Source organism: Fusarium pseudograminearum, chromosome 4 (genome assembly GCF_000303195.2).
Source record: "Fusarium pseudograminearum CS3096 chromosome 4, whole genome shotgun sequence".
In the NCBI taxonomy this organism is placed as follows: domain Eukaryota; kingdom Fungi; phylum Ascomycota; class Sordariomycetes; order Hypocreales; family Nectriaceae; genus Fusarium; species Fusarium pseudograminearum.
In genome coordinates, this window is record NC_031954.1 from 3,623,823 (window position 1) to 3,642,003 (window position 18,181).

The 18,181-nt window shown below is 50.5% G+C and overlaps 4 protein-coding genes across 4 annotated transcripts, besides 2 other annotated features; 2 read left to right on the plus strand and 2 right to left on the minus strand.

Moving 5' to 3' along the window:
• Nucleotides 1-1,429: 1,429 nt before the first annotated feature.
• FPSE_09393 (uncharacterized protein) lies at nucleotides 1,430-5,965 on the plus strand (the record flags this gene model as incomplete). The annotated part of the gene is made up of 8 exons (XM_009262510.1): nucleotides 1,430-1,475; nucleotides 1,531-1,850; nucleotides 2,143-2,182; nucleotides 2,525-2,781; nucleotides 2,956-3,023; nucleotides 3,235-5,320; nucleotides 5,377-5,891; nucleotides 5,950-5,965. 8 exons carry the CDS (start codon nucleotides 1,430-1,432, stop codon nucleotides 5,963-5,965), a joined length of 3,348 nt encoding a protein of 1,115 aa, XP_009260785.1.
• Nucleotides 3,372-3,404: a microsatellite.
• Nucleotides 3,511-3,541: a microsatellite.
• A 678-nt stretch (nucleotides 5,966-6,643) lies between the features above and the next one.
• FPSE_09394 (uncharacterized protein) lies at nucleotides 6,644-7,285 on the minus strand (the record flags this gene model as incomplete). The annotated part of the gene is made up of 1 exon (XM_009262511.1): nucleotides 6,644-7,285. The coding sequence occupies one exon, from the start codon at nucleotides 7,283-7,285 to the stop codon at nucleotides 6,644-6,646; it is 642 nt and encodes a 213-aa protein (XP_009260786.1).
• Nucleotides 7,221-11,194, plus strand: FPSE_09395 (uncharacterized protein; the record flags this gene model as incomplete). The annotated part of the gene is made up of 6 exons (XM_009262512.1): nucleotides 7,221-7,300; nucleotides 7,921-8,039; nucleotides 8,102-8,298; nucleotides 8,357-8,740; nucleotides 8,793-9,018; nucleotides 9,123-11,194. The coding sequence occupies 6 exons, from the start codon at nucleotides 7,221-7,223 to the stop codon at nucleotides 11,192-11,194; spliced, it is 3,078 nt and encodes a 1,025-aa protein (XP_009260787.1).
• Nucleotides 11,195-11,744: 550 nt separating this feature from the next.
• On the minus strand, nucleotides 11,745-14,434 carry FPSE_09396 (uncharacterized protein; the record flags this gene model as incomplete). Its single annotated transcript, XM_009262513.1, has 3 exons — nucleotides 11,745-12,604; nucleotides 12,659-14,099; nucleotides 14,207-14,434. The coding sequence occupies 3 exons, from the start codon at nucleotides 14,432-14,434 to the stop codon at nucleotides 11,745-11,747; spliced, it is 2,529 nt and encodes an 842-aa protein (XP_009260788.1).
• Between the last annotated feature and the right edge of the window lie 3,747 nt (nucleotides 14,435-18,181).

Here is an 18,181-nt window from a genome sequence, read left to right on the forward strand (position 1 = left end):
TACTGCCGACTGCTACTCTGTGGTGTTTAGTTGTCGGTTCTCAAAGCCTCCCTCGGCGCTAACAGACAACGATATCATTCTAGCGGTCAGAGAAACAAAAGTCTATCATTCGACGACAATGAATCAACGGCTTTTAGCCACATATCCACTGGAATTCGGCGTCTGCCTCCCTAGCAACAGGAACGGCAACGCAACTGAATCTGTGCATCTTGACTGGAGGTTGCGTAACGTTGGGCTGCAGCGCACCGCCATGGATCCTTTTCAGCCCAGCTGAACAGTCAGAGTCAGAGTCAGAGCCAGAGTCCAAACCAGCAAGTTCTGGCCCTAAACTGAAACGCAAGTTTCCTTTTCTTGCCTTTGTTTGGCTGCTGTTTTCGATTTTGCTCGATTTCCTTCTTCCTTTTTCTTTTCGTTCTCTGCTCGTTCGTTGTGCGTGCGACTGGAAAAGAAAACATTTTCTCTTGAAAGAAGTTCTTTCGTCTTGTGTGCCCTAGCCTACTACTACCTGACTGACCGATTGACTGATTCACTGCCCTACCTAAATCTTGGTTTTTATTTCGTCTGTTTACCCATCTGTTGCTGAAACGATTCGTGTCTACACAGAAAGTCACTGTTGACTTGCACGCTTCGGGCAGCTCTGATTAAACCCACCCCACCACCTTCCCCAAGTACCCGCTAAACAAGCTGGTAACTGTCCACTGCCGATTCACACAAAATCATACTTTTGTTTTGTTGACGGGAATAATCTTGGACGATATTTATTTGACATCGAACCGCTTCTATCAGATCTATCAAGCATCGACATCTCAAGATACCAATATCGAAACGGTATGTAATGGCTTTCTACTTGGCGTCTGCTTTATTCCTTTCCTCAGCAATGGTTTCTCTCTCCGCATGAACATCCCGTCCTCCCATTCCATCCTGTCTTGTTCTGTCTCGTCTAGGTTGCATCTGGGGGTGGGCTCAACTCCAGAAAATATGGCCCATGTGATCACGACTGGTCATGTCAAAACAGCAAGCAAACATGCCCCGGCAGTAGCTTAGCAGAAACAGGAAGCAAGTCAATGACTGCATGACATTCATGACGATGCCCGCTACCCTACGGCATATGCTACGCAATGCAATGGCAATGCTGCTAAGGCCTTTCGTACCTCGTTGTGGTCCGGTTCTCTCCCGCCGATGCCACGTCTACGCCCACGTCCACGTCCACGTCCAGTACCTACCTATTGTAACATCGAAACCACTCTTGCGACAACTCCAGGTCCTCCCATAGACGTCGATATCATTGGGCTCTGACGACTCACTCGTCTTTTTTTAGCCCCCACACAGGGTTGGGCAACCGCTTTCACAAAATTTTAACGCCCTAGCACCGACTTACAACAAAGACGAGCGCGAACGGGCACAGGGAACAACGACTTGACAGGCACAAATGGGTACGGGCGGGTTGCGGAAGCCTGGGATAAACCGGGAGTTTGGTGAGCCAAGGACTACAACGGCTCCAAACACAACCACTCAAATTGATGGACTTAGCCCAAGCATCCTGCCCAACGAGCGCTAGAGCCCTAGCAGCACGCTTGAGCAGGGTCCCCATTGACTCCATCAACAGGGCGACGAACCAGGGTTCCCTAGTCCAGCCTAGTCCAGGTCCAGGTCAAGGGCGGCTGACAAGACAAGAACGAGGTTTTGGTGCCCAGCAAGTCCAGTTGAGAAACACATGGCTCGGATTCACGATACAGAAACGTCGCTATTCGACTGCTGTGTTGATGTCCAATCCATACTATCTTTTTAGGGCAAAGCCAAAGACCACACACAACATCTTGCCTAGACCGCTGTGCCAAATGGGGACTTGGGTTCGCAGAAAAATATTTCTGTGCCGCTATGCTGCTCGGGGCTCATGCAAGGGAGAGAGATCCCAGCCAGTCAGGATATTGGTCGTTTATGATTTTCGTCTCGACAATGGTTTCACCTCGTGCCCAATTTTACTAACTTATTGTTGTGTTTTAGTCGAAGACAGCATTTTCCCCAGCCTATGAGGTTCACATTGGCATACTGTGACCACAAGAGTTGGCTTTCTTTTGAAAGACTTAGACGGTACGAACACACCCAATAATTAAGTGTGTATATATACACACACACCCACAGCTCTGGTTCAACAAGCTTTCACCGTTGCGATACAACGGTCGTTCGTTCGTCGTTCCAGTTGAATCGCTCCGGGGAAGTCTCTTGTTGATGCTTGTTTTGCAATAGACAACAGCTGATTCTCCACGCTCAACATTTGGGAATAATAATGTCTGCATCCATTTTCTAACATCTATCCCAGATAGTGTCCGGAGTTTTGTCCAGTGACCCATCAGTAAACGATCTGGAACCCCTCACCGCCGATCGATTTCTGCCGCTCTTCCATCCTACCGTTGCTCGCAGCCGCCGCCTGAATCCACATCACCCCGCCCACACTACTCTGGGCTCTTTGCGCCTGATCCTTAACGTGCGCCGTACAGCACTTTTATTTGCTTCGCTACGTTAGATACAACTTTGGTACCCTCCATAAGCAACCATCACTCGATTCTCGTTCTGTCAAGTCCGCACCCAGTTTCACCTCACAAGCAGGCATTTCCCCCGTCTCACTACGCTGCTTTCGTGACCAGCCGACCTCTCGCCTGTCACGCCCTCGTCATCTTTAAGTGGCGCACTTACCAATTCAAATTTACGACCCCTCACTCGACGCCTGTTGCGCAAGTTCAGTTCTTCCTCGCCCCTCGTACCAAACCAACGCTTCCCGTTGTGTGTGTGTTTTTTTCTGCCTACTGAGGTGCACTGCGGCTACAACAAACCTCGTCCTCCGTTTCCCACATCGTTCCCTCTGCTGCTTTGGGGGCTGCTCGGCATTGTTTCTGCTCGGTCAGCTGAACGCTTGCTTGTGCTTGTTGCCCTCTTTCTTTCCTACCTTACTTTCAGCGCCTTTGCTCCGGCTCTCTCTTACTGATTGTCGTGGGCAGAGGGCATCCCACCCAAGTATTTGCAATGTGAGTGTCCCTCCCTCCATTACCAACCGTCCTTCCCATATCTTCATGCGCCTGCGTTCCTCCCCTCCCTCCCCTCTTCACTCTCTCATATCCACCCTTCTCGTTGTCTCGACTGCGCCCCCATTAGTTTTATTTACTTGTCTCTCTTACATCAACGCTTTGTTTCTTGCGCATTCTGCCTAGTCACTTGGCTTACCTTTGTTTTGAATAGGCTCAAACAACGCCCCTCCTCCAGAGCCCCAACTTCAGCCAGTCGCCCTACTGAGACGTCTACTTCATCGCACACTACTTATAGCGACGACTCTTCTCAAGAAACAGGCAGCCAGGGCTATAGTTCTGACGACCTGTACGACGACGAAGACGACTACGACGACGACGACGGTCTTGGCCCGTCTGACTCGGCTTCAACAAGCGATCACGATCAGGGTTATCGCCATCACGTACCGGCTCCGCGTCAGCACCAACTCCCTTCTCACCACCCATACGCACAACAACAACAACAACAACAACAACACCAATTTCCCCCTCAGCAGCAGCAACAGCTAGCTCACCACCAGCCACCTTCTCGTCAACTGCCGCCTCACCAGTCGCATCAGTTACAGACTCGTCAACCACCAGGTCCTCCCCAGGATCCTTACTCACCTGAAGAGGAGCCCAGACAACCTGTCCGTCGACAGCGGCGCGATCGTGCAGCGCCACCCACCGCCAATCTGGAGGATCCTTATGGATATGGCGCGCCCATTGGCCGTGGTGCATATGGACATCCATCGGCAGCGGCGCGCCCTCCTCACCCAGGCGCAATGTACGGCAGAGGCCAACAGCCCGGTTACCAGAATCAAATGGCACCTTATATGGGAGCAGGATACCCTGCCAATGGCCAGATGGTGCCATTCGGTGGTTACGGTGATCCAACCAGCCCCTACGGTGCTCCTGGATATGGTGGAGAAGGCAGAGGCATGTTCGACATGATGCCTTATCAACAACAGCCACCACCGCAAAACGGTTTCTACGGTGCCGTACAGCCTCATCACTTCAGTCTGCAGGCTCAAATGAGCGGGATGCAGCTACAACATCGCTCGCCGCCACCACCTCCTGCCCCCACTGAGCCACCTGCTAAACCAGCGACGCCAGCTCCTCCCAAGGAAGACCCAGAAAAGATTCGATTGGAAGCCGAGATCGCTGCTTTCAAAGCTATGGAGGAAAAGGTCAAGGCTGCCGAGAAGCAAAAAGAGGCAGAAGCACAAATCCGAAAAGAAGCTGAGGAGGCCTTCCATCGAAGAATGGAAGATATGAGATTGGCTCAGGAAGAGGCCAAGAAAGAAATCGAGAAAGCTAGATTGGAGGCAGAGAAGGCAGCCCGGGAAAGAATGGAAGCCGAGCGAAAGGCCGAGGAAAAGCGTGCGCAAGAGCATGCTCGAGCCATGGCAGAGGCTGAAGAGAAGGCCCGACTCAGATTTGAAGCTGAGATGAAGGCTGCTGAAGACCGAAGAAAGGCTGAGGCTGAGGCTCGGATCCAGGCCGAAGAAGATGCCAGGAGGAAGTTTGAAGCTGCTGCAAAGGCGGCCGAAGAACAGCGAAAAGCAGAGGCTGAAGCTCGTGCACAAGCTGAGAAGGATGCTCGTGAGAAGTACGAAGCTGAGATGAAGGCAGCTGCCGAACAGCGCAAGGCAGAGGCTGAAGCCAAAGCCAAGGCCGAAGAGGAAGCTCGCCTAAAGTATGAGGCTGAATTGAAAGCAGCCGAGGAGCGTGGTAAGAGAGAAGCTGAAGAGCGAGTCAGAGCCGAGCGAGAGGCTCGCTTGAGGTTCGAAGCTGAGCTGAGGGCAGCTGAGGAGAGGAGAATTAAAGAGGAGGAAGAGCGTAAACAGGCTGAAGAGCTTGCGCGCGTGCGTTTCGAGAAGGCCTTGCAAGAGGAGGCGGCAGCTAAGGCCGCTGCTGCACAGAAGGCACAGGAGGAAGCTGAGCGTCTCATGAGAGCTGAGCAGCAAGCTAAAGAAGATGCCGCAAAGAAGGCCGCCGAAGAGGCTGAAAAGCTTAAGAAGCTTGAAGAGGACGCCCGCGCGAAGGCCGAAGCGGACACTCTCAAACGGATCGAAGATGAAAAGAAGAAGGCTGAAGAAGCTGCTGCCGCCGAGGCCGCTGCCAAGAAGGCCGCTGAAGAGCTCAAGGCAAAGATCGAAGAGGAGACCAAGGCCAAGCTTGAGGAAAGCAACAAGACCGCGGAGAAGGCTCCAATTCGATTCAAAGACGCCGTAGGTCGCAAGTTCAGCTTCCCTTTCCACCTATGCGCCACTTGGCAGGTAAGTAACGCACATTCTGTCCACACGAAAAGGCCTCGCCGCTAACATTCATATAGGGTATGGAAGATCTTATCAAGCAGGCTTTTATGCAGGTTGATGTCTTGGGCCCTCATGTCATGGAAGGCCATTACGACCTCATCGCCCCTGATGGCGAGATCATCTTGCCTTCTGTCTGGGAAAGGGTGGTCCAACCCGACTGGTCAATTACTATGACGATGTGGCCGATGGATAAGCTACCTCAGTTGGGACCAAAGATGCCTGGACCTAAGCACCCCCATGCTATCCCTATCCCGCCTGGTGGACGCCCCATGGGCATGGGCATGGGAATGGGTATGGGCACGGGCATGCCCCCAGGTATGCGACCAGCTGGTTTACCTCCACATGGCCGTATGCAAGGACCAGGAGGAATGCCACCACCTCCGGGATGGCATGGAGACATGCGTCCTGGGCCACCACCTGAAATTGTTACTGTCAATCCTGGGCCTAACAAGTCAAGCAAGTCCAAGAAGACATCCAAGGACCACGGTTCAGGTATGGCTGGATTCTTGTTCGGCAAGCCCCAGAAGAAGAGGTAAGTTCCTGGCTCCCCTTTGGATAAATCATGCAAAATACTAATAGATTATGTTTAGGTCTAGCAGGAAATGAGAGGCACCGCTTATGGCTTCATGAGAAGATGAATATGCAATTTTGTTTTGTCTTATTAAAGTTTTTACTTGTTAGCAGATACCTCACCGGCATCGGCTGCCGGCTTGATTTGGAAAACTATTTTTTTGTTTTTATTTTGTTTGCTTTACAAGTTGGAAAAAACGAGAGCGGAATTTTGGTCCTTTCCCAACTCATGGTTAGCGTTTCATATCGCAAAGGCGTCACAAATTGTCCTATATGCATGTGGATCGGAGTATGATGTTACGATTCGAAAGACGATACTAGGGGTGAGAGAACGAACGATCCATTGTTGGGAACTTGATATCCTTTTGGCAGAAACAGAGCCGGAGTGATCAAAGTTCGGGTATTGGCGCAGAGATGACGCCTCTCTTTTTTTGCTTCACGTTTGATTTGGATATGGTGGACCAGCTCGTTGGATAGACACGGCTGTTCTAGACACACGTTATGTAGAATGATTGGAGTATGCAGAATTATTTGTTTAATTTTAGAGTATTGACTTGTTTATTGTGATGGGGTCGTGATTGCTCAGCTACCATGTCTATGTGTGAGTGAGACATTATACATACCTACATAAAAACTTTTGAATATCGAAGTAGGTAATATGAAGAGGGGAGGGGCATTGAGATGGGCCAACGCAAGGATGATGCTTACGTGATTCTAGAGCTTTCGTTGCGTATTCAACTTTTCAAACGCTCGCTTCTCGAAAGCCTCTATCATCATGCTTGCTATCTTGTCCGACACTGCCGCACTTACAGCGCCGTAGAGGGGGTTGGTAAACTGAAAGTCAATGGCAAGATGAACCTCGGTACGTGGTGAAGGCGGTCCAGCAATTGACTTTACGGACCAGCGTGTCACTAAACTCCGGAAAACGGCCGATGCATCAGGCCCTGTCCCTCCAGGAACAGTCTCTCCACTGACGGCTTCAACAGATTGGCCTGGCACACAGCGCAGTCGGCTTGTGAAGACTTCGTCAAATCCCCCCCAACCAACATGAAGGTCGGCGAGTGTGGGATACCGCTGCCCAGTGGTTGAGTCAGGATCAGACCAGCGAGTTACTCGAGAGCGGGAGCAGTATGGAACAAAAGAAGAGTAGGAGTCGACGTCGGCAATGAGATCGTAAAGAGGTTCAGAAGGATATGGCAGAATGCGGTGGGCGGTCAGCCTTTGAGGTTCTGAGGAGGGAAAAGAGATAAAAGAGCGGCGCAAATGTGTTGGGGCGCAAGTGAGGTTCGTGATGTTTGATACGGAAGCCGATGAGCGGGCGACAGCGGCTCGACGGGGAAGGAAACGAAGGGCCATTAGAAGAGGCCAAAAGTACGATTGAGTTGTTGATATCGAAACGTCACCGTTTTATAAAGGCCATGGTCCAAAATTAAAGAATGGATCGTCGAGACGAGGAGGAAAATAGTCAAGTAATAAAATCTATGATGGTGTTGAGGCTCTGCTAGACTGAGTCAAGAGTAGGTTTCCATGGGTCACAATCAAGTCCCCGACCCCACCTAACTCAGTATAACCGGCTAAGCTCTTAGGGGACCACACTGCTGTAGAGACTCCCCAGCTCGGGCCGTCCTGGTTGCCGAGTCAAGGGCGGTGGGTGGTCGGCGGTAGGGGATTGATTCCGTCATGTTTGAGCTAATGCTACTGCAGATACGTACTCAACACCAACCCATAACATCGCATCTTGACAGCACGCGATACCCACCCCATTCGCTGCTGACAAGAGCATCCTCCTCCTACCGATAATACTATATACGAAATGCGCCGCTCGATCGTTCCCTTGCGAAGCTCCTGAGACCACGTCCCTATCACCTAAATACATTAGCACCTCGTCCAACGGTCGGCCCCACGCTCGCGGGGCAGCTTCTCAACATGTAGGCCGAAACGAAGCTCTGAATATCAACATCTTGGACAAGCGCTGACTATGCTGCGCGCAGGTTTGAAAAGTCACTTTACGACCTCATCCGGGGGCTACGGAACCACAAGGGCAATGAGAAGGAGTACATCCAGAAGAGTCTCAAGGAGTGCCGCGCCGAAGTTCGCAGCCAGGATATGGGTTCGTTTGATACCTTGGTAGAGCCACATGGATGAGGCTAGTCACTAATATTAGGTGGTTAGATCTTAAGGCGACGGCTCTTCTGAAGCTCATCTACTTGGAAATGGTTGGGCATGACATGTCGTGGGCGTCGTTTCATGTGCTCGAGGTCATGTCGTCGCCCAAGTACCACCAGAAACGAGTGGGATATCTGGGAGCTGTCCAGAGTTTTAGGCCCGACACCGAGGTTCTGATGCTGGCTACTAATCTGCTGAAGAAGGTTCGTTGACGGCAGATTGTGCTCCTCAATATCAGTTTCGCTAACCATGATTGTTCAGGACCTTGGCACGACGACACCGACAGTTATATCTCTCCCCATTGCGACTCTTCCTCACGTTATTACTCCATCTCTGGCTCTCTCAACGCTTCAAGACTTGCTACCACGACTAAGCCATAGTCACTCCAATATTAGAAAAAAGACGCTGGTGACGCTTTATCGTCTCGCTTTAGTATACCCCGAAGCTCTTCGCGCGGCATGGCCCAAGATCAAGGAGCGACTCATGGACCCTGACGAGGATCCAAGCGTCACAGCAGCCATCGTCAATGTCGTCTGCGAGCTTGGTTGGCGGAGACCGAATGACTTCCTGCCCTTGGCTCCTCGACTCTTCGAACTTTTGGTTGATGGTGGTAATAACTGGATGGCCATCAAACTCATCAAACTTGTGCGTGCATTGTCGTTGTTATCAATTCGTTACTGTACTGACTCCCAAATAGTTCGCTACTTTAACGCCCTTAGAACCGCGGCTAGTGAGGAAGTTATTGCCTCCTCTGACCAATATTATTAGGACGACCCCCGCCATGTCTCTACTGTATGAGTGTATCAACGGAATCATTCAAGGTGGTATTCTAGGGAACTCCGATGATTCTGGCACCGATGAAATCGCTACACTATGTGTTAACAAATTACGAGGCATGATCATGATAGATGGCGATCCCAACCGTAAGTATAGCAGTGTCAATTCCGGAATAAGAACTGACCAGATCTAGTCAAATATGTTGCTCTACTAGCGTTCAACAAGATTGTTACAACACATCCTTATTTAGTATCTCAGCAGGAGGATGTGATTCTGGAGTGTATTGACAGTCCCGACATCACTATCCGAATCCAAGCTCTCGACCTAGTCCAAGGCATGGTGACTGGCGATAACTTAATGTCCATCGTCAGCCGCCTCATGAAGCAGCTCAAGTTATCCATGCCAAGCCGGGACAAGTCTCAGCCGGGGACACCCCCTACCGATTTCAATGAATCCGAGGACGAGTACGCAGAGTCAATCCCGAAGCCTAAATCTGAATCGATTCCTTTGCCTGACGACTATCGAATCGACGTCATCGGAAGGATTCTAGGCATGTGCTCAAAGGACAACTACTCAAGTGTTTTGGATTTTGACTGGTATATCGACGTTCTAACACAACTTGTCCGCATGGCACCGGCACCTCGCAAGGTTGATGACGATTCAGGACCAACGGACAAGGCGAGGGCGAATGTCTCGGAGAAAATTGGTGACGAGCTGCGCAACGTTGCTGTCAAGGTTCGAGTGATGAGATCGACAGCTGTGAGAGCAGCAGAGATTATCCTCAGCCAGCTCAATACCGACACACCACCAGGATATAGCATTACTTCGGGTGCGCTAAAATCAGTAGCCTGGATAATGGGTGAATACGCCTCACAGCTAGCTGTCACAGACGAAGGTTTGAACGGCTTGCTACAGCTTATTCCCCGGACAAATACCCCTGACGTTTTAACGACAACCCTGCAAGCCGTCACCAAGGTTTTTGCGACTATAGTTGGAGACGAGAGTGAGCCATGGACAGCAGAAAGGAAGTCGAGGATATCACTCCTTATGGCACGCATCATCCATGTCTTTGAGCCCCTGGCATTGCACCCTAGTCTTGAGGTTCAAGAGCGAGCGGTCGAGTTCACAGAGTTACTGAAGCTCACAGCTGAGGCTGCTTCGTCTCAGCCAGCCTCAACAGATGATGTTGACCAAGACCCGCCGCTACTTCTAACCCAGGCTATCCCCTCATTGTTCAACGGCTGGGAACTTAACTCGGTATCCAAAGATGCCCAACTAAACGTTCCAGTGCCATCAGGCCTGGATCTGGATGAACCGATCCATGCAAACTTGGCCAAATTGTTATCAGAAGCCGACTCTATCACACTAGCGACTGATGAGTCGGATGACTTCGAAACATACTACCACCAAAGGCCCCCGCCTACCAGCATCGAATCATCTGCGCCGGCCATTAGTAGGATAGCCGAACCCAAAGAGGATTACGTGAGCTCCTATCAACAAGCCGACGAGGAAACTTACCTGGACGCGGATATCGTTGCCAGGAGAAAGGCAGAACGTGTTGAACGCAACAGAGATGATCCTTTTTATATCCCCAGCAACGAGACTCCCCGCACGTCAACTCCTATCCACAACATCCTTCAGAGCAGCAACGGCCCCGATCTGGACATAGACTCTATACCTATCATGCAATTGGATCTATCAAGAGCCGGGACTCCTGCTGCACAGCCTCCAAGACCGCAGCCGAAACCACGACAAAAGGTTGTTATCGCCGCCGACGAAACCCTCGAGGGCAGCGCAAGTGGAGGTCTTCGATCTTATGACTCAGAGAACAACTCAGACAGTCTTTCCAAGCCCAGGGTATCCAAGACCAAGATAAAGCAGGGCTTACTCGGCGTGGACTCAAGCGGCATTGGATCTTTCAGCCTGGAGGGACAACCGTCAACTGGCCTCGACTACGAACAGCAGCAGCGTGAAGACGTCGAGATGCAACAGGCTATGAAGGAAGTCGAGCGACTCCGTCTCGAAATGCAGCGCGCAAACGAACGTATCGACGTGGCGCAAGGTGTTGACGTTGAAGGTACTGTCGTCAAGAAGAAAAAGAAGAAGCCAAAGAAGGACGTTACCGCCGAAGGAGCAGAGGGTGAAGAGGCCAAGCCCAAAAAGAAGAAAAAGAAGACACCCCGTGTTGTGGCTCTAGATGAAGGCGGGGATGATAGCAGTGCTCGCGGCGTCGAGCCCCCTGCGTCTGGGACCGACGTGGCTGTGGCCAAAAAGAAGAAGAAAAAGAAGGCCCCGCGCGCCGTCGAGATTCAAGATGAATAGGGAGACCCTGGCATGAGGAAGTGATGGGATGGATACAAGTCGGTTACAAGACCGAACAAGCATTTGATAGCATAAAAGGAATACTCAGACACGAGGAGGAAGAGGGAAACCAAGCTGAACAAATAATAAGCATCAAAATATCTTGACTTCATTCCTCGTATCAAGTCGTAATGTATTCGCTCTAACTATCTCGTACTGTAGGATGTCAAGACGTATTTGAAACAAGTCTCTTAACGAATAGGGAATCGCCGTCATATCATGATACAGCATAAATACAAAAATAGACCAGATCCAGAAACCAAAGATCAAAGAAAAAAGTGCAATGACTATTCTTTTTTGCTCATGTTCCATTAACACATACACATGACGGTGTAGGTCATGTGGCCGAGTCGTTCGACGTTGCCTCAAACCCGACCCTCTCCATTCTATAACTTCAGCCTCGCTATGTACCAATTCCCAACTCCGTTCAAGATGGAGGCGTAATTGCATCCGGTTGGACCAAAAGATTGTCCTTCGACCATGGGCTGTAACTCGGTTCCGTGGCGTACATCTAGTCTTCCATCGGAGCATCCTCAAGTTGGACCCCACGAGTCGAGTCTGAAGGCGGAGTTGATGGAGTGGACGGCACCACAGGAACTCGCTTACCGCCAACAAACTTGGTAGGTGTCCGTCCTGTGCTGTCACGGCTATCACGTTTGTCTGAGTCGGCATCAGACTTGTCCTTCTCTGCCTCGCCGTTGACAGGTGTAGCGCTATCGGGCTCGGGAACCTCAAGACTCTGTCGCTTGATCACTCCACCAAGACTGGTACGGTGTCGGTCAACAGCCGACGCTGCTGTTGGGCTTGCGATGGGGAACCGGGTCTCTGGTCCACCTGTGCTACGATCCCGGCGGTGACCGCGCGGGCCTGGGGCAGGGCTCTTATCACGGCCTCGGCTTGCGCTGGCCTTTTCAAGCAGAGCCCTATTCCGCTCTTCCATGAGGGCCTTGCGGTTGCTCTCGTCGGTGCTAATGGCTCGAGGTCTGTTGTTGCTACCTACGGAAGTCGAGTGGGTGACCATGGACATGCGCTTGAGGGCACTAAAGATCGCATCCTTGTGGGCAAACAAGTCTCGAACCAATCGGTACGCATGCTTCTCTTCCATGGTGAGAGACGTCTCAGTCCGTGGTCGCAAGATGCAAGGTGCCAAGGCACTAGCGAGTGATGCAACATAGGTTTCATCAGCAGAGGTCAGGTCGATAAGACGAGTAAAGTGGTTCATGCAAGCATCGAGTGTTGCAATGTTGGTAAGACGAAGTTGAGACAGAGTAGACTGGAGAGCAGCGATACGGGAAGACTCATCAGCATCTGTAGAGGGAGTGGAGTAAATAGTTCGGATAATTTCGTAAACATGAGAGGAGACCAGAGAATCTGACACAATGTTAGTTCGCGTTGCGCTTCAAGTCTGTGGAAAGGTCTTTTTACCAGGAAGTTCCAGAAGGTAGATCTTGAGCAGACTAGCAATCGTGGGGATATCAAAATCGTCAAAAACATCAGGAGAAACAGGCTTGCCGTCGTTGACCTTGGCACGTAAACTGTGTGACTGTGACAGCGGAACTTCCAACAGCCACACACCCCGCCTGGCTTCGTCACCTTCGAGATCAGGGTAATGGTGATCCAAAAAGGTCAAGAGAGTTGTGACAATCATTGGCACTCGCTTCTTATCGGCCCTAGCACGAGCCTCGAGATCAATACCAAACGTCTGCTCATCCACCTTGTTGTAGTAATTCTCGTATACCACAACCTTGGGCACAAAACTTCCAGTGCGATAAGTCTCAACCAGATACCGCAAATCGTTTTGGGGCTGAATAGTCTCTTGGAAGAGCATCATCTGGTCTACAGTAGACTGCAGACTGGGGATGACATTTCCAATGGTGCCCGAAAAGTCGAGGATGACCGTCTTAACGGCTTTAAGGCGGTCAAGCTCACATCGCTCGAGGAACTTGAGGTGGAGATGGATCGCCTCCTCAAGCTCGCATCGCAACTCATCAAGCTTGCGAACGCCCTCGCGGTACTTCTCGTCAGCTTCACGTGCCTCCCGTTGCATGCGCTGGCTCGGGGTCTCGCCCGGGTGAGAGTTATTGAGAACTTTCCAGTTGGCGAGGTACTCGCTGACTGTTCCAACGGGAGATTCGGCGCCTTCAGATCCGGTGGAGGCAAGCGAGAAAGTGCGGTTGATGGATTTCTTTTCGGGGACACCAGCCATTGTGAAAGCCTTGGATTGCCATTGGTAAAACATCTTGGAGCTGTTGGCAAATGTGCTGCCCACATTTCCAATGAGTCGCAGGAAACCGTTGTTAACAAGATCTTGACCAATGCGCTCGGCATAAGCGACGTTGATGTTGCCCATGCTACGCTGCAGATATTCGACAATATCGGAACCGGAAGAAGTGTTGAGATACGTTCCCAGAATTGGCACCTTGGTCTCGCCCATCTTGATGCTGGAGAGCATTTGGGAAATAATCTTCTTGACTTGTTCGGGCTGATAAGTATCGTCGCCAATCTCATAAAGTTCCTCTTCTTCAGGCTCCTCCTCCTTGTGTGGCTGGACCTTGATTTCAGGGATGTTCTGGCCAGCTTTGGGGCTGGTTTCGGGGTCCTGGAAAGCCAGTTTATTCTCCTCCTCGAGATCCTCCACTAATCGGCACTTGTTGAAATAAACAGATCGGAGCTTCTTGACAGCCTCGGCTTGACGGTCGTGAGCTTTGATTCGGACCTGCAACTCATCTTGGGAATCTTGGATACGAGCTTCGTGGGAGTCGCACCAACGGGAGAAAGGATTGACGACGAGGTCGCGGATGCTCTGAGCGATGCGACGATGGTTACGGGCAGCATCTTGCATCTCATTTCGCATGCCATCAAAAGCCTATAACCTCGTTAGTTAGGACGCTCAGTCGAAAAGGCGCTGATATCGCATTGCAAATCTGCGACACACGCAACAAGCGCTCTCAGAAGTGAGATATGTTCACATACCTTACGAACGGTAGCTCCATCATCACGACTGAAGCCACCGGCAACCTTATCAGCAGCAGGAGCAATATCGCTAAGGCGCTGGCCATAAGTCTCCTCGGCCTCGGCACGCAGACGTGCAATAGTCAGAACTTGTCTGTTCTCATGGACACCTTGTTGCAGCTTGGTGAACAGAACACCTAGTCCTGCAGCGTAGTCGCTCGACCAGAAGGAATCAGCAAACCCCGGCATGATGGTTTGCCTTGTCCAGCCCCTTCGATTGATGTCGTGGTTATGCGGTTCCCGTTGTTGTTTGTGTTGAAGCAAGAATCAGAGCCCTAAGCTCGTTCGCTGTAGCGGTGGGGGGGTTGCGAATAAGTGATTCGCAATGTGACGGTCGACGTGAAGGCGGGCGTGACGGAGGATGTCGTCGCGATCGTCGTGGATTTAGGGGTAATGTCGGTCGAAGGAGGTGGCCGTTGGTGTGGTGTTGTGCAGACAGATGATCGCCGTTTGTCGTATCCGCTGCGTGTCTCTGTCTTGCGTAGGCTGGGTTCGTGAGACGGCTACTGCCGATGCAGGGGCAGTAGAGTTGAGAAGTTGGATTTATTGTTGTGCGAGAATCAGGGATCCCAAATCGGGGGTAAGCATGAACACCTAAGCTACTAAGACTGCGGCGTATTATGAACAGATAGAGAGAAAAATGGACAGTACGGTGCAGTGTTTTTGAGCTTGGTTTTTGGTTCGTCGAACTTTCTGTCCCTTGGCTTGGGCTGACACTGACACCGGCTGGCAAGGACAAGCAAGGCTGAATGGGGAGAAACGAGCAGGGCATTGACTGGACCGGAATCTTGCGAACTGGGGTTTGTGTGGGTGAAATTGGGATGATGGCTTGTCTTGTTAGCTTGAAGGTGGCTGGCGCTGGCTCGGGCTTTGGCGCTTGGTTGGCATTGACATCCGCTGTAAGTATTGGTGGTGACGTCTGGGGGCTAATGAGCAAGGACTCCTTTCGTATGCATATCAGTACGACGAAGGAAGCTGGTTTTGGTGATGATATGTAGGAGACAAAGTTGAAGAGCCAAGATGAGAATAGAAAGAGTCTGGTAATTAAGTACTGGGTACAGAGTAAAGCAGCGACAACAACTCCTCTGTAGACAGAATCATGATGGAATTGGCAAGAGGGTGGATCATGTCTCTCTTTCCTTCCTTCCAGCAGCCGAGTTTAGCGAATCCACAGTGGACGGTTAGTTAGACCAGGAGGAAGGGACGATGGAACGGACAACGTTGAACACGATGATTGAGCCCATGCGGATTTCCGTATCCATTCTTCTTTCCCAAGAGCTATCCATTGGACATGGATCAAAGTCAATGCACAGCCAGAGCAATAAGTTTTCGTTATGTAGCGGTGATCCAGCTTGTATATTTCAACGCCCCGTTGGAACTCAACGTCACTGACCAAGTTTCCTTCCCTTGTCATCGCCAATCTGAAAGTCGTCAGCCAGGTACGGAATGTACTCTTCTGTTGACCAACTGGAACGTCAACAGCCACAGCCAAAGACAGAAACGGACGGAAGCGGTATTTGTGTCAGTTTCAGAGGCCTCTGACTGGGCAGCTTGCCTTTGTTAGTGGATTTTAGGCTCTTCCAACCACCTGGGTTCTCTAGGTCCTCCTATGGACTGCCCTGGCCTGTACCCCTGAGGGGATGTTGCTGTCCTTCGTAAATGGTGGGGACGGAAACCTAATTTTAGAGGCACTGAACGTTTCAGAACATCGTTCCTGGGTTAATTCAGGGGTCTAGTACTGTCAATCAATCTCCTATGGCAATGAGTACGGATACTCCGTTACTATGTGGCATTTGAAATCCCAACCACTGATGGTCGTTTTGTTGTACAGATAAACAAAAAGCAAGTTGCCCCCTAAATTTTAATCCTCATGTCAACCAAAGTACCAGTTGAGTCCTGCAGCAGGGGCTCGTCTGGATCCATCTCACCTCAGCACTTGTTCGGGGTTTACTTCTTGGCTCCAAAACATTCACGGCTTTGGTTCATACATACATGAGGAAAGATTTCAATACTGACTATAAACTGCTATTTGTGTTTCAGAAGAAACATTGCGTCTTGCGGTTGAGTCAGGCTCTGACTAACTGCAAATCATCATCAGACTTGGTAAGGGCATAGCAACAAACGGGACCGCCTCTTCCCAATAGTCATCTAGCAACACTGAAAAGGGAATTTAATCGTAGCTCCAATCCGGCCTCGGGAACTATTTGTAAGTGAGGGCAACCCCAACCTCGGAAAGCACATTCTTGGTGTATTGTTCTTCGAATATCTTCTTGGTGTCGCATGTCACTTGTTTGAGCTTGGAAAGTAGACTCGGATCCCGCCTCTTCGGATCCGCGAGGCCTACCAGTCCTTTCTGTAAACGTTCAGAAGAGAAGGGGATGTCGGGTTCCACGAGATGAAGGGACACCAATGTTGGGAGGGGGAAATTGGGCGAGTGACACGTCATCGGACAACTGTGACTCAAGGCTTTGGGTGTTATATACTGCGTCAGTGTTGATAAAGAGTTTCTGCAACGCTGTGAAGTATTTCAGAACTGGCTTTGGCCCAATCTTTGTATCCCGACTCACGTGAGTCCGGATACGGAGGTCAAGATGGAGCGACTCGAGACTTTTATTATGTGTTTCAAGAGCCTTGATAGCATCATGAGCTTGTATCATGAAAGGGGAGTTTTGATCGATGTGGCGGGCGACTATGTTCGAAGTCTCGTACGTAAAGGTTCCTAGTTGACCAGTACAGGAAGAGATGATGGATTTGAGTTACTCGATACTCATTCGAAACCTCCGGAGACCCCCAGGGCCTTGAGGGCTTCTATCTGATCAACTGTTTGATGAACCGAGACATCGAGAGCCAGGTGTGGAAGCCAGGGTAACAAATCGATAAGAATAAATAACAACTCGGTCGCCAGAGTGTTCGCGTGCCGCTCTCTTACCTCTGGAGTGCACCTCAAGTAAGCTTTGCTGAATATCAGATCCTGGAGAAAACCATCACGGCAAGGCGCCAGGTTCTTTCTTCGATCCCAAATCTCTGATGAATGAGTTCCTCTGGCTTCAGCAACATGTTTGAAAGCTTCATGTGCGTCTTGCAGTTGAACGTTTGGCGCCTCAGGTGTATGAGAAAAAGATAACCACCTTGGTGGCCACGGCAAGACGAAAATTTGAGGCAATAGTCCGTATGAAAGAAGGCAATGATGTCTCTACCGAAGGCTGTCGCACGAGGCCTGGTTTCGAAGGCGCAATGAGGAACACATGATAGAGTATGTCCCGGCTAGAATCACGAATGTGTCTGTTGACCAGACTTAGCGTTGCAGGCACCTTCCGTCCTTTACGGTATTCGTCCGCCAAGTCTGCAGGGTCTTCGAGGAGATACTCTCTTCTTTCGCCACAGCAGTGTAAGCAAAAGTAGCCGAATATCTGATGAAATATCTCTGGAGATAGGTTGGAGGTTGGTGAGTGCATGACCCATGATGTGGAGGCGTCTTGGTAGTAGTGCAGGTAGGTGACGGTGTAATTGCCCGAAAGACCCTAGACCAGGTTGAACAAAGGCTAAGACAAAGAGTCCAAGAGACTTTTGTTTAGTGATTTTGATGAAAGCCAAGATTCTAATTTCAGTTTAAAAGAACAAACAAGAATGAAATGTAGAAAGGATAGCCTTTGTTGGCATTATGTGTTGCGCAAAGACCAACAACTAACAGCACCTGCCTGACGCATGTTGGTTACACGTCTTGGTAGTTGAGCCGATCGGCTTTGGGCAGACGGTTATCAAAGTAATAAACTACCTCTAAGGTGGGCAGGTAACAATTGTGGTCTGAGCAGCTTCTACCCAGGCAATCTCATTGTTATCGTACAGTAGATATAGTAGCACCTGATGTCACCAAGTTCCATATTAACAACTTGGTTCAGCCTTATACTGCATGGGTGCTACGTAAATCTGTCATGT